The 14,703-nt window shown below is 38.8% G+C and overlaps 1 protein-coding gene across 1 annotated transcript; it reads left to right on the forward strand.

The window, feature by feature from the left end:
* Positions 1 to 294: 294 nt before the first annotated feature.
* Positions 295 to 11,928, forward strand: dclre1a (DNA cross-link repair 1A (PSO2 homolog, S. cerevisiae)). Its single transcript, XM_044338350.1, has 9 exons — positions 295 to 962; positions 2,239 to 3,660; positions 3,757 to 3,890; positions 5,281 to 5,399; positions 6,055 to 6,198; positions 6,592 to 6,737; positions 8,349 to 8,503; positions 9,732 to 9,873; positions 11,263 to 11,928. Exons 1-9 carry the CDS (start codon positions 536 to 538, stop codon positions 11,427 to 11,429), a joined length of 2,856 nt encoding a protein of 951 aa, XP_044194285.1. The 5' UTR covers positions 295 to 535; the 3' UTR covers positions 11,430 to 11,928.
* The last annotated feature ends 2,775 nt before the right edge of the window (positions 11,929 to 14,703 follow it).

The following is a 14,703-nucleotide window of genomic DNA, read 5'->3' on the forward strand; positions in this document are numbered from 1 at the left end:
GCGTACAAATCTCTCGAGAGTGTTGCAAGAACAGCCAGCCTGCTAGCCGGTGAACTCCCGACACAGATTCATACCGCTGATTTCGACAATAAAAATAACAATAAAACAAAATAATAATCAATTCAATTATTACATTTTTTCACACTTTAGTTACGTTTTTTGAAGAAATCATCATGTGAATACTTATTGATTTTTTTTACAGTCTTTAAATTGAACTGTTTTACAAAAATGTGTGGAAAGTGCGGCTCCGTTTCTGTAGTTGCTTTTACTACATTCATTGATGCACTGTGGCGGTAAGAGCTTTACGAAACAGTAATGTGTTGATAATAAGATATTCAACTCCAAATCGTAATTAACAGCTATGAGAACCTATTTTCGAGCTACTTTTATTCGTACAATATCAAGGAAAGTACTAGTAATTGTTAATCTCCCGCAACAGCTGTTACCGTCTGCAACGACAACCGCGGGATGTTATCAAACACCGCGTCTTTGGTAACAACGAGGGCTTTGAGGAGGTCGCTTGCTTTTGCTCCAAATGTCACAGAAGGACCACTCTGAAAATGACATTTGGGAGTATAAACCTCTCCAGAAGAAACAGAGGAGACACGAATCAGTGTCTGTGACTGGAACTGCAGCCAAGAGAAGATGCACCTCCAGAAAGACGTCAAAGAGAGCCACTTCTTCCTCAGCCAAGTCACCTGGCAGTAATGTGAAAGTCCAAGCTGCAGAAAACGGTGATGTCAGTGCTGCTAATGTTAATGAAGAAGAGCATAGCAGCTTAGTGACACCCTCAAAGTCTTCTCCAACTCATGAGACACTCAAACGTGAATTGAATGCAGCTGAGGGACCATCCACTGGACAGTTTTGTCCTATCTGTCAGATGCCATTTTCCATTTTGGTGGTACAGTCTCAAAGATGGCATGTTGCTGAATGTCTTGACACCCCCAGGGACACATGCAAAGGTACAGATATCCATATATTTCCACCATTCACCTTAAAGTTGCCTGATACCGCATATATAACACAGTCATAACCAAAGTTTCTGATGAAGTGAACATACGGCATCCATATCTGAAACCTCTCATCAGTCTAGCTCTGTGTATGTATTTGTTGACCTGTAGTCCTCTCTCTCCACACAGGTTATCTTATATACAGGTGCATACATGGTATTTGTTTGTTTTAATGGATGAAATGATAAAGATTCTTATCATTTTATACATTAAAGACACCCAAAAATAAAACATGTTCCATACGCTTCCATAAAGCTGTGGGATTGATAAGAGGCAGATTTAAAAGGAAAAAAAAAAACAATGGCGATGCAGCAGAGATGAAATATTCTGAAATATTCTATCAAGCTGGACCAAAAACACTGGATCCTACATTTCCCATGATGCACATTGAAAGTGTGTTTCATTGGGGTGGGTGTGATTTCCATGTTTATGATGGTTGTATGATTAGAGGTCAAAAATACAGATTTAGAGCTGCAACGATTAGTCAATTAATTGATTGGCCAATTGACAGAAAATTTATTGGTAACTATTTTGATTATTGATTAATTGTTTTAGCAACTTTTCATGCAAAAATACCTTTGTATTTTGTGGTTGTAGCTTCTTAGATGTGAGAAGTTGCCGCTGTTTTTGTCATACCTGATAATAAAGTCAATCAGTTAATTGAGAAAATAACCAGCAGATTAATCGATAATGATGATGCACCCTATGCAGATGAAATTAATTCATTGTTGATAATTAAACATTGATATCATACCTGTTACACTATAACCCATAAACTTGGGTTTAATACTTTATACAGTCAAAAAAATCAGACTTTCCCAGTCATGATTACGACTTTGATGTTGAGGAAAACATTTGTTGCAAGTCATAAACTGGTAATTGGTACAGAACCTGACGCTCCCTGACATGTTTTCTAACTTGACGCCCCCAGTTGGTAACTTAGGCTTCTTCTTCAAAATTTGACGAATCAACCCCAGTCTGAGATGACCCTAATGACATCATCAGGGTTATTTTCCCAGACTTTAGAAAGCTCCCTTGAGAGCCACATGACATCATACAACTGGTTCACTTTCTGTGATAAGTAAACGATAAATTAATGTTGTGCCCATTAAAAAAAAATATCTGTATAAACATCATCAAACTGCACTTTCAGATTTTGTATTGAGAGGTTTTGGATTCTGAATATTATGCATCCTGCTCTGATGACTCGTGTCTTATGTTCATACAGAATGTCCAGCTGGACTCCAGTGCTCCTCCTCCATTCCAAACCATTACAAGAAATTCAACCACACACTACTGGCCCACAATCGAGCAAACAGCGACACAGGCTTCCTCAGTCTGTCCCAGCAGGCAGAGACCAGCAAGGAGAATAGTCTCAGTTGTCTCCCAGGAGTGATAGACACTGAGGTGGATGACTCTGCTTTAGAGTCTTCACAGGACAGTGCTTTAAGTATTTCTGCCCTATCCAATCATAGTGCCTCCTCTCTCAATAATCACAATGAAACACCTCCATCCAAACGAACAAATGGCCTTCTGTTACTGCGCTCACCTGGCCCAGAGGATTTTAAGAAAAAGAAAGGCTGGTCATCCTCTACTAAAGGCCAGAAGTCTATCAGTGCTTCCCAAGAAAGTAAAACAGAGCTTTCATCAACTCCTCTTAAGGCAGAGAGTGGAGGGCAAGCTTGTGGCGGTTTTATCACAAGTGAACCCTCTCCTGACAACAATGAGGCAATATCCTACTCTCCCCTTTCTGAATTCCCTGCAGAGACTGAAGTCATCAATAGTGAACCCAGAAGAGCCCTTTTTAATAATGACGTATCTGGAAACGAGGATGAAGACTCTATGCTACTGTTCAGCGACAGATTCTCAAGTGAGGACGAGCTCTTCACTCAATTTATAGATAATCTTGAAACCAATAAGGTGCCAGTAGTTGTCTCAAACACCCAGCTGGAGCCAGTTACCTCATTAGCAGCCACTAATCAGCTAGCTGCTTCTTCCGTTGCTGAAAACAGAGCTGATTCCACAGGTGAAAAACAAGTGAATGGTAAATTTGCTTGTGAAATCAGTCCATTTAAAAGTAGCGTTCAGTCTCCGCAGAGTATTGTTTTAGAGCGGTTGCGAGAAACTCTTCTAAGCTCAGATAACCTGCATTCCAATAACTTTACTGACAGTAGTATTCAATCAGAGCAGCCTCACTCAAGTTCTCCTCAAGTGCCTTCATCTCAAACCTCCGTCGTCCCAAGATCTCAAACCATGGCGCCTCAGAAGCACCAGAGCAAGGCAGGTCAGGCCTCCTGTCTCAAGCAGACGGACATTGGAGTGTTTTTTGGGCTCAAGCCCCTCAAGGAGAAGGAGAAGGAGAAGGAGGCTGACATTGGAACGAATGAACTCAACGCTACGTCCAGTGCGGCGCTTGGGGAGAACTCAGGACAGAGAGGACAGAGGAGGAGAGACAGGCAGAGAAAGACTGATACAACTGCAGATACCTCACAGGGCACAGCAACTGTTAAAAGCAGCGATGCAGCGGCCACTCAGGGAGAAGCAGGGAGAGGCGGGACCAGAGGATGGAGAAGAAGAAGGTGGAACAGAGGAAAAGGTGACGGAGAAGAAGAGGTTTTACCACGTTGTCCGTTCTACAAGAAGATTCCAGGTCAGCGAGTGACAGTATATCACATATCGCTGCATTGATTTGGAGGAGAATTTATTTGTGTTTTTGTAATCTAAAGGCTTTTGTGAAATTTTTCAGGAACAAAGTTTGTCATAGATGCCTTTCGGTACGGAGTGATTGAGGGCATCACAGCTTACTTCCTAACCCATTTCCACTCAGACCATTACGGAGGGTTGACCAAGAACTCCACTTTTCCAATCTACTGTAACAGAGTGAGTCAAGTTTTGGATATTTTTGTAAAATGTGAACGACTTCTGGTATGATTTCATTGCACGGATTGGCGCAGAAACTATGTATTGTCTAAGTAAATGATATGTGTTTACCTGACAGTGTTGCACCTGTGCATTGATGAGCCATACTTAAAGCTACACCAGTGTTTACCAGTAGGAGTCACTTACTGTACTACTTTATCTATGATATGAATTGATCTGCACAGAACTATGGCCTTTATTTGTTGCAGCAAGTTTTGGGCAAGAAAAAGTGAATAATGGTAGTTTTTAACCGCACTCCGAGTACACCGCTGAAACTGAATCCCACACAAAACTCAGCACTTTTTGTAAATCAGTGGTGGGAAAGAAGAGACCAGTGTCAATTTAAATGCATCTGCAGTTTTATAAAGTCAATGAATAGCAGTCTGGCCTCCAAAGGCCTGATTCACTTCTTTGAGGGTGCTACAAAGAACTTGCCTTTTAAAAAAAAAATCCTATTTGTTTGGACCTCATTAATAAGCTTCCTGACTCATCTCTTCCACTGAATTCATACAGTAAACGCCTGATCCATTCCTCTCACTGCACTGCATTGATTCGGAGTAATGAATATTTGCTTGCGGTGGGCAGCTATGAATACCAAGTTGCCAATGGTTCTGTCCATGTTGGAGTTGATTGAAATTTGGAAACCTTTTGTGTCTTTTCCACAGTTCATATCTTGGAAAATGAGTTTGTATGTTGGTCTTTGACATTATAAATAAACCACTTTTCAGTTAAGGTGTGTGAATTGAGCAGTAAACTGGAGTAGGTAGGTATTGTGCCCAACAAGTGAACATTTTTTTAATTAAGACATTTCAGTTTATTTTGTTCAAATTAGTCATATCATTTGTTTACAGTATTTAACTTCACTTCTCAGGTAGTATGCATTTTCTGTATCTTACTGGGAAATTCAAGAGTATATCAGTGTAATTAATCTAAATAGCTTGTTAGGTAATATCCAGAATAAAATACTGGTGAAAGAGGCTAGATGTGATGCAAGTTCTCCTGTCAAGTAGGTCATGATTTATCACGGTGGAATATGTGTTCTCCGGGGATTCAGACTAAAAACAGACTTACTGGCACCAGAATCAGACTTACTGGGACTCTGCTGGGTTTTTTTTTCTTATTTGTTAGGTCACAGAAAATCAGCTTGGATGTTAGATGGGTCATAGCCCAGAAAAGTTTGATCAGAATCACTGAGGAAATTTCCAGGTAGATTTAAGGGAAAACGTTGAAGGAAGATTTTTAGGGGATTTAGCAAAAATATAATGTAGCATTCACGTTTTTCTAGCTTTGGCAGGTGCAGCTGAATCACTGTATGTATGTCAACACACTAACAGCTGCCTTTCTTGCACAGATCACAGGGAACCTGGTGAAGAGCAAGCTGAGAGTGGCAGAGCGATATGTCCACATCCTTCCCATGAACACACAGGTCACTGTGGAGGGAGTCAGGGTCATCCTCCTCGAGGCCAACCAGTAAGTCATCCACCTGACGTCAATGTCAGTTACTCAGCAGAGGTGGCACAGCTTGTCTGGAGCGAGTGTTTCATGGGAATAGTGGACCAACCCAACGATGTGTTCATGTTGGTTTGTTTGGATGGATCAAAGGAATGACTGCAGAGAAACCCTAATACTCACACCTTTAAAAAAACAGATCCATAAACATGCATATAAAATAAGTTGATACTGCAGCCAACATGTCATCACAAAAGTTTAAAATAAGCATTTTAAAGGAGGATATGGAGGCATTATTCTAATTTCAAATTCAGACAGGCCCAAGCTGTCTGAAACTGAGGAAAACTAATAAGCATGTTAGGGAGAGTTAAACTCTATATGACAGGGCATTTTCTTCAGTCAGGCCTAATTAAACCAACATTTGTAATGACCCATCCCTACTCTATAACTTTAAATCAAAAACATGCAATATTTACCACTTTTTTCTTGAGAGCCAAAGTGTCTAATAACACACTAATCACAGTTTATCTCACATTGCGAACCTCCTTCAGTTTTCCTGTATTTGAGAAGAATCTTTCCCAGATCATCAGTGACCTCTTGATGTTATTTTTTTAGTAGCTTTTTCTCTCTACTCTATCTCCAGCTTCACCTCCTCTCTTTATTATTTTCCTTTTAGTTGTCCAGGAGCTGCCATGTTACTGTTCTTCCTACCTGATGGACAGACGGTCCTCCACACTGGAGATTTCAGAGCTGATCCCTCAATGGAGATCTACCCTGAGTTACTCAGCTGCAGGGTGCAGACTCTTTACCTGGACACCACGTTAGTACCTTTTGTCCCACCTCACATGCATGCACTGAATGTACCGGTCCAGTTGCTGAATTGCAAAGGAGAAGCAGAAGGCTGCGGTTGTACTGTTGTCCTCTGCTTCCCTGAGTCATCATTGCAAATAAATGTTCTGTCTACTTGGCTAAATAATGGCTAAAACATACAGTACTGCTACAGCAGCTCTGAATATGTTCCTTAGTTAAGATTTACTTCCAGTTGGGCTTAACTCTGCACTTTTAGTTCCTAGTTTATTTTCTCTGGTTCCATAGTTTTTGGAGCTTTTTATCAAAATGGGCTTTATGTCCTTAATCTACTCAAGCACTGTCAGTGTAAGTATGTACAGTCTTGCCTCATGCTGATGCGATGATGTAACTCTTTTCCCTCAAGGTATTGCAGCCCTGAGTATACTTTCCCCAGACAGCAAGAGGTCATTAACTTTGCAACAAGCAGAGCCTTTGAGTTGGTAACTCTCAGCCCACGTACCCTTGTCGTGTGTGGATCCTACTCTGTGGGAAAAGAGAAGGTCTTTTTGGGTGAGTGCTCGGAGGACATGCTGCACATGTTTTTCTCAACTAAGCATTATGACTATTAGATGTCTGCCACTAGAAGGCACAGCAAGCAGTCCTGGCAGATTCATAACCTCAAACAATTACGTTAAATTAAAGGTTTTATCTAAAGCTAAGATTTAGTGAATGACAAATCCCTGCTGATGTCAAACTTCACATGAAGGGACCAATAGAAGCATGTTGTTGGTTTTGGGTAAAATTATTGTATCTTCAAAAGTCTAACCTTTACGAACAGCATATATAAAAATGCCTTATTCTTACCATGACCACTACATATTTTCAAATTCGTCAACTAGGTTTAGTGAAGATTTTCATAAAACAAAGGGAAGCAAGATTTGCTCAACCCTAGGAGGAGCATGATATCCTCGAAATGAAACAGAAAAATTAAAAACAGTCTAAATAGCAGGTTTAGCATCAACATGCTCATAGTTAAAACCCCTATTAATACCCCTATTGTTACTCATTTCATCAAAGTAAAAAGTTTGTGATGCTGTTCTTGATTCTCTACCTCTAAAACTTAATTTTGGACTTTGTGTGCATCATCACAAACAGCAACATAACATAAATGTTCTTGTTGTATTTAGCTTGACAAAAATCTAAGCAATGGAAATAAGAATGAAACGTCTGCCTATTCCTGTGGGTACATATTTCAACTCACATGGCTGATTATACTGGAAATAAATTAGGAGATGGAGGTTGATATAGGTTGCACATATTTCAACATCAATATGATAATTAGACAGGTTCATGGTAAGTTACATGTTTGTTTTTTTTTGATAGCTAATTATATTGCTGAAAATGACAGTCATTTATTAATTGAACTCTGGAATAGTGATATTACTGTGATATTAGGAAGTACGACATTACCATCAACACAAACTGTTTAGACACAAAGTGAATGTGTTTCAGAACATAATTGTGAAACGAGAGGAATATATCTGTAACCTTCAATCACTACCTGACCTTTTGCCCTATTGAAAGGTTGTGTGAGATTACATCTTTTATTGAAATGTGAGTGGTGTGGAGAATTTGTGGATTAGTCTGTTTATGAGGAAAAAGAGCTTCTCAATATGTGTTGTTCTCATGTGGAGGCAAACAGTCCTCCGGTGACACACATGAATAATAGTCTATTCCAATTTGGTGGAATGAAGTGCTGAAAAACCAATGTTGTCCTTGCAGAAATTGAACAGCATCTATTCATCCTGTAATCACCTTTGCTACAACAAGCTCTGTGTGAAATTTGAATGGAAAAAATAGCTAATTCAATTGAATGTAGGAGAGTATTCAGGCACTGTCCACAAAAATATTTGTGCTCATAACCACACAGTTTACAAAGCAGTGTAAAAAAGTTTAAAAAGAGAAAATTGCAGTTTGTACAATGTGTTCAGTGAAGTTGCTGTAAAGTAAAATACTGGAGCAAGTTAAACTTTTATCCTGAAATAAAATGCATCAGTTGTCAGTGGGGGGTGACAACAGGGGGTTCTTTAATGCGAGCATGTGCATACTGGGTCTTAAAAAGAAAAGCCTGAATTGCACACATTCTTGCTTCTTACAGACTTTGTTCTGCTTCATTTGTAGCGCTGGCAGAAGTCCTGGGGTCTAAAGTGTGCCTCTCTCGGGACAAATACAACACCATGTGCTGTCTGGAGTCAGAGCAAGTCAAACAACGTATAACCACCGACTGGAAGGCAGCCCGGGTCCACGTGCTGCCCATGATGCAGCTGTCCTTCAAAGTAGGTGCAGCAGTCTCCTTTTCCATCAACTGACCTGAAAAGAACGGACATTAGGGGAGGACTCTGGGCCTTGAGGAGTTTAAAAAAAAGTCCTATTTTAGGAGCATGTTTTCAAAACTAACTACATCAGTGATTAGAATGAAACAACAGGAAAATAAACCACATCAAACCTGCAAGATGTCCCTCAGTTTCTTTCTCTATTCACTGTAAGTTTACTCAAATTATAATACTCAGTGTGATGACTTTAACCATTTTATTTAATAGTGCACTACTTAGCGAGATGAAGATGAGTAGAGTTGGCTAATATAGTTTAATTTAGCATTTCTTAAATAGCCTGCAGACCTTTTTTGTGTATTAACATTTTTCTTGTTTAACCTAGAACTGCTGCAGATTATTTCTGGGCAGTCTATTTTGGGGGTGCAAACACTCCTTTACACTCCTGCTAATGCTTTATACATATGTAAGTATCAAGGACAGGAGTTAAAATAATTAGGGAATGCTAATTATGATGACCGAGCACATCTCTAAAAGGGCAAGGGAATTTAAATTTGCTGTAACTACAGATAACTCCCAGAGTCGCTACAATTCAAGCATCACTAGGCACATAAAGGCTGACTTAGGGGGAAAAGATGCAGTTTTGCATGTGAGACCTCTCAGCAGAGACTCTCAAGAAAAGTTACTATAAACTTGGGCAGAGTGACCTTGAAATAATTCCTAATATTGTTATTTGCAATATGATATCAATGATGTTATAGACAAACTGTATAATGCCTAAAATTAGTTGTGAACGATTAGAGGCAGTTGTCATGTTTAGCCAGAGATTGCACAAGCAGCAATGCCTGTGGATGTTTGAGAATGATGCTTCGGTGTTGCTGTAACCTGACAAATTTTATGAGTAGTCAAGCTACACAAGATACAATCATTTTACCCAAAACCAACAACATGTTTCTATTGGTCCCTTCATGTGAAGTTTGACATCAGCAGGGATTTGTCATTCACTAAATCTTAGCTTTAGATAAAACCTTTAATTTAATGTAATTGTTTGAGGTTATGTATATAGGTTTTGGAAGAGAAAACTGTATATATGTTCTGTGACAAGACATTTCAATAAATATTTCTAAAATATTTCTTTCCTCAGTTTTAGAAGTGAACAATGTGGCTCCATTTTAATGCTTGAATATGAAATCCTCATTTCCCTGCGCCTTGTCACCCTTCATCTTATCTCCAGAAACTGCAGGATCACCTGGCGCGGTTTTCTAGACAGTACGATCAGCTGGTGGCTTTCAAGCCCACAGGCTGGACCTTCAGCCAGCAGGTGGAATCAGTGGAAGATATTCAGCCACAGACCATTGGCAACATCTCTATCTATGGTAAACACTACTCTTTTAAATATTCTGTGTCTTTGCACAGTTATCTTTCAGAAAGAATTGATTTACATGAAAATATGTAAGTTCTAAAAGGAAAAAAAAACAAATCATAGCAACCCTAGTTTTAAGTATTTGGAGGGTTGGAGGTATTGGAGCATTTAATGCCCTCACAGAATGCCCTTCTCTGTTTTGTGAAGTTAATGACCAAGAGCAGAACCCTAATAATGGTAAATAATCTTAATTGTCATCTTGCCACATGCCTCTGAGACATAATCACAAGAGCAACATGTTTCCCTGCCAGAAATCTAATGTTCCTCACATGTTAAGCCTACAGCTCCCTCTTTTGGAAAAGAGATGAAAGAGGGAAGGGAAACTCAGACCATGAATGAGTTTCAGGTTACTTCAGCTTGTTGTTGAGAGAGTATAAAATCAAGAAGAATGCTGGGAAATCTTCATCTTCTCCTCACTTGTATCTTCAGTCACAGACAGTCGTCTAGCATTAAACCCTTGTACCAAAATGGGTCATGACTTGCCTTGCCGCTGCAGATTTATCCTGTTTTTCTTCCATGCCTTGTTTCATTTGCAGAATAGATCCCTCAACAACGTCAGCCATCTGGCCTGGAACTTACAATCACCAGCTAGAGGCTTTTTTTCATCACACACTCGCACATAATTTCTTCCCCCCTCAGCAGTTTGTGTGTCAGTCAGGCGGAAGCCAATTTGCTCTGTCTCTGTCTCTCTCTCTCTCTCTCTCTCACATATGCTACTACTCCTTCTAATATTGTTCCTTGCATGTGGGAAGATTGGCTGTATACTTGAGTAGGCTTAGTTCCAGATAGATGTGTTTTAAAGCAGCAGAGCACATCAGACCTGTGAGAGTGAAGTGAGGACAAACAAGAGGAAGCAGCTGTCTTTTTTTTACTCTCACCTTGAAATAGAATAAATTATGTTCCTGTATCTGAAAGCTGCCCTGTTCACCTTTCAGAACAGTCTGAACCTGTCGGTCACTTGGATGAGCAACTGGTCTTTCTTGTAAGACTTTGCCCTGTTGTGTGTGTGTGTGTGTGTGTGTGTGTGTGTGGCACTGGCTTCCCCATACTTTTAAAAATCTGGCTCCTTGACAAGTTTTTACCTCAAACCAAATCTCTTCTGTGATCACTTGGCTTTCATAGTTGAGGAAATGGAAGGAAAAATGTAAAAATTCCAATGTCGGAAAAGTCCCTGCAGGACCTTAAGAAATAGGAATTTGTGATAATTACAACCTACACTGGAAATAATAATCCTGTGAGAACAACACACAGTGCAGCGAAATAAATGATCTCAGGCTTTTTTATTTAAATGCAACTTTTTAAGGCTTAGATATGTTTCAAAAAAAATTTATTGTCTTTACAGGAATCCCATACAGTGAACACAGCAGCTTTCTGGAGTTGAAGCGTTTTGTCCAGTGGCTCCAGCCCCTCAAGATCATCCCTACAGTCAACAACGGCAGCTGGGCTAACAGGAAGGCTATGGAAAAGTGTTTTAGCGAGTGGCTCAAGGAAACTAAAGCTAAACTGTAACTTATGTCTGTTGCATGGAACAGCAAAAACAAAACACTCATCGTCAACGTGGCAATACTGTACGACCGCAGGGCGGACAAAGATTTTAAACACTACACATTTTATAATTTTTATTGAGGTTGTTTACCTCAGTCTGCTCTGCTCATTTCATAATGATAGCCTTTCATTGCAGAGCAAGGGTTGTGATGAAGTAGCTGAATATGAAGCGCATCCCTGATTATTCACACTGATGAAAAGAATGAGTATAAGCTCCTGAAACAACTTGATATAAAGGTTCTTTGATGCACACTGGGCTATTATAAATTACTCACTAACAACTCTGGAAGCTGTTTTGTGTACTTGGATGTGTTGCTGACCGCTGCAGCCACTTCTACTTTTACCACCGTGACATTATAGACTGTAAGTGCTGCTTTGAAACGGTGCAATTCTTATTTTAATGTCTGTATTTTTTTTCTGTGTTCAAAAATTTTACACAAAAAATAAATGTTTTTGAATATTATAACACTTTCCTCCCTTTTTTTTTCATTTTTTCATCATCATTGGTGTAAAGCAGGAAAGGTCATTGTCGTGCTATGGCTTTGAAAATACAAACTTGTTTTGAAGAGAGATGCTGCCAGATCTCTCACTAGTTTATCTGAGACAGCAGCGACATGCAGGTTCATAATCTCAGCCTCTGTAAAACAGCCTTTTCACAGTCACTGCTTGACCTCTTTTCATGTGGTAGAACAACTTATGACTTCTGCCAGAGTGAGCAAAATGTTGGTCTTAATTTCTGCATTGAAATCCAAACAGTGAAAAAGTTGCACTGTAGATCCTCACAGAATATCCCGGGGCAGGCAGCCTGTGTCATATTCAGTATACTTTACATTTTGATGTACTAAACCTGCAGAAGAAGACCGTAACAGCTGCCTGGCTGTATTTCTGAAAACTGAATATTCTTCTAAGTTTCCACTTGAGTACGTCATTTTTTTGCAAAGCAGAAGTATGATATTAAAATGAAGTGCTCATTATAAAAAGGTGCCATCAAAATGGCAGTTTTGACCTCTTCTAGACACTTCATTACACCACTTCTCGTCCTATTTTATATCATGCTTGTTTTATCATACTCGTTTCATCACCCACTTTACTGGGAGACTGAAGTAATAACCACTGTATTACTCTCTATGCCCACAGCAAGCCATTACCAGTAAGCCATTTCTAATAATGGAATATTGTATTCCCTCAGGCATGAATGATATGTATTAAGTCTATCCAACCTGAAATTGGATTGAGGTTTGACTGGGGCGCTGGATGAAATGTCTTTTCTATTTCAGTCACACAGTGTATGTGTGTGTGTATATATATAGATATATAATCTTGGTGGTGTCTGACGTTGGTAGGGAATTGTTTATAGTTTATGTCCACGAATAACAAGGAATCTGCTATATAAATGACAAAAAAGGGCGTTCAGAGTAACACAACATCTTCGACTAGAATGTACTGTACCTCTATTCTTCAGGGATTATGATATTTATCGCCCCATACATTCAGGCCTGTAGGCAATGAAGTATGAAAGAAAATTGGTAGTTCGGGTTCTTGCACCAGCAAGCATTCACCTTACTGCCAACTTTTTATAATTAGATACCCTTTGTCTCTTAGTGTATGCATCAATAAATACAATAATGAACTGATGGTCCTTGAAAAAGCAACAAGATGAAAAGAGTTCTTATCAAACTGGTCAAATAATGAAACTACTACTATTTCCTATATGGATTTTGGCACAAACCCTGTGTGCAAAAAGTAGAATATAGTGAACTATTTAAAACTATTTGTAATATTTATTATCCCTCAGTCCCAGGAAAAAACAGTTGAAGACGTACAAATGGTCAGTGTAAAATTTATTCACAATCATTTTAGAAATAAAACAAGATTCAGTGTCCCAATACAACCTGAATTTGCTACACCCTTCCAAAGGATGCATTTATTTAATAATAGAGCACACTTATAACACAGCACAGCCTGAGCATCACACTTGAAGAATAGCCTTAAAAAAATAAAGTCCTGAATAGTTTCTTTGTCAAAACTCTGTTTAATAGCTCCTTTGAAACTTGAAACTATAACCTTTGACTGGCTCATACAACGTCATGGGAAGAGGCCTTCTCTGAATATTAACAATGTCAGATATATTGTTATGTGATGTTTGAAGTTTAGAGGCAAGTTTTGTTAATTCCTATGTAATCTTCATCTGTGAGCGGGAACGGTCACTAGACATAATTTAAAAAGGAATAAAACCATCTTCCCAAGTTATATTATAATTACGTTGCAGCCAAGTGTCCTTGAGTCACCAATTCTGTTTCAAATCAGCGAGAAATAGGTTAAACATAGCCGGCAGTGCACCGTTCTGTCTGCATATTCATTCGCAACACTCTCCCTGAGGTGTGGATAACATGAAATACTGGTCTCTGCCTTAATCGTTTGTCTTTCATCAACTCCTAACTACTGTCAAAGCATTCTCAAAAGAAAAGACAAGGTTAGTTTAAGTTACATTATATTACTTTCTTTGTGTTCTTAAGAAGGCATCATTAGCCAATTATGACATACCGAGAACACTGGGATACATACTGAGCAATCTGGAAACGAATCAACAATGCCAGATGATGACATTCACACGAGTCATGCAACTCAATTATTCCTGCTTAAGTTATAGTCGTAAGATACAAATAAGATTTGAATATTTACAGCAACGGGAAAAATAAGTTGACTATCTTTTCAAAATATAATTTAATTACAATCTTGGTATCATACAACACAAATATTGATTTCAGAGCATCTTGGCATGTTCTTTAATCTGCTTATTAAATGCTTTTGCTTCCTTTCATCTTGGATTATAGTTGATTAATAAAAACAGTGTTATTACAGAAGTCATGTTAGGAATGGAAACGTCTGTGCTGGTTCCAAGAGCTTGTGTGATGATGAGATTGCCTTTTTTGGCATCATACAGGTGGTATGAGGAAATATGTTTCAATGAATCATCTCCCTTTATTTCCTTCTAGGTAAAACTTTTGAAAACAAGCATCATTTACTGTACGGTAAAAACAATACACAATGAACTAAGCCCATTATAACTCATGCTTAGTTGAAAATGTGAGTCATTGTTAATGCTGCAAGCATCTGACAAGTAAAATTCATCTTTATACATATAATGTAAGACATTATTAAGTAGGTTTAATATCCATTTTTAACTGTTAACTTCACTTTTAACTCTTCTTAATGTTTAAATCAAGTAAACTAGTAG

This window comes from Thunnus albacares, chromosome 20, assembly GCF_914725855.1.
Source record: "Thunnus albacares chromosome 20, fThuAlb1.1, whole genome shotgun sequence".
NCBI classification, from domain to species: Eukaryota; Metazoa; Chordata; class Actinopteri; order Scombriformes; family Scombridae; genus Thunnus; species Thunnus albacares.

Excerpts from the sequence above, each read along its gene's own strand:
- dclre1a (XM_044338350.1), top strand. The coding sequence starts at position 536 with ATGTCACAGAAGGACCACTCTGAAAATGACATTTGGGAGTATAAACCT. Across the intron at positions 5,400-6,054 it reads ATCCTCCTCGAGGCCAACCA|TTGTCCAGGAGCTGCCATGT; the intron begins GTAAGTCATCCA and ends TTTTCCTTTTAG. Across the intron at positions 8,504-9,731 it reads TGATGCAGCTGTCCTTCAAA|AAACTGCAGGATCACCTGGC; the intron begins GTAGGTGCAGCA and ends TCTTATCTCCAG.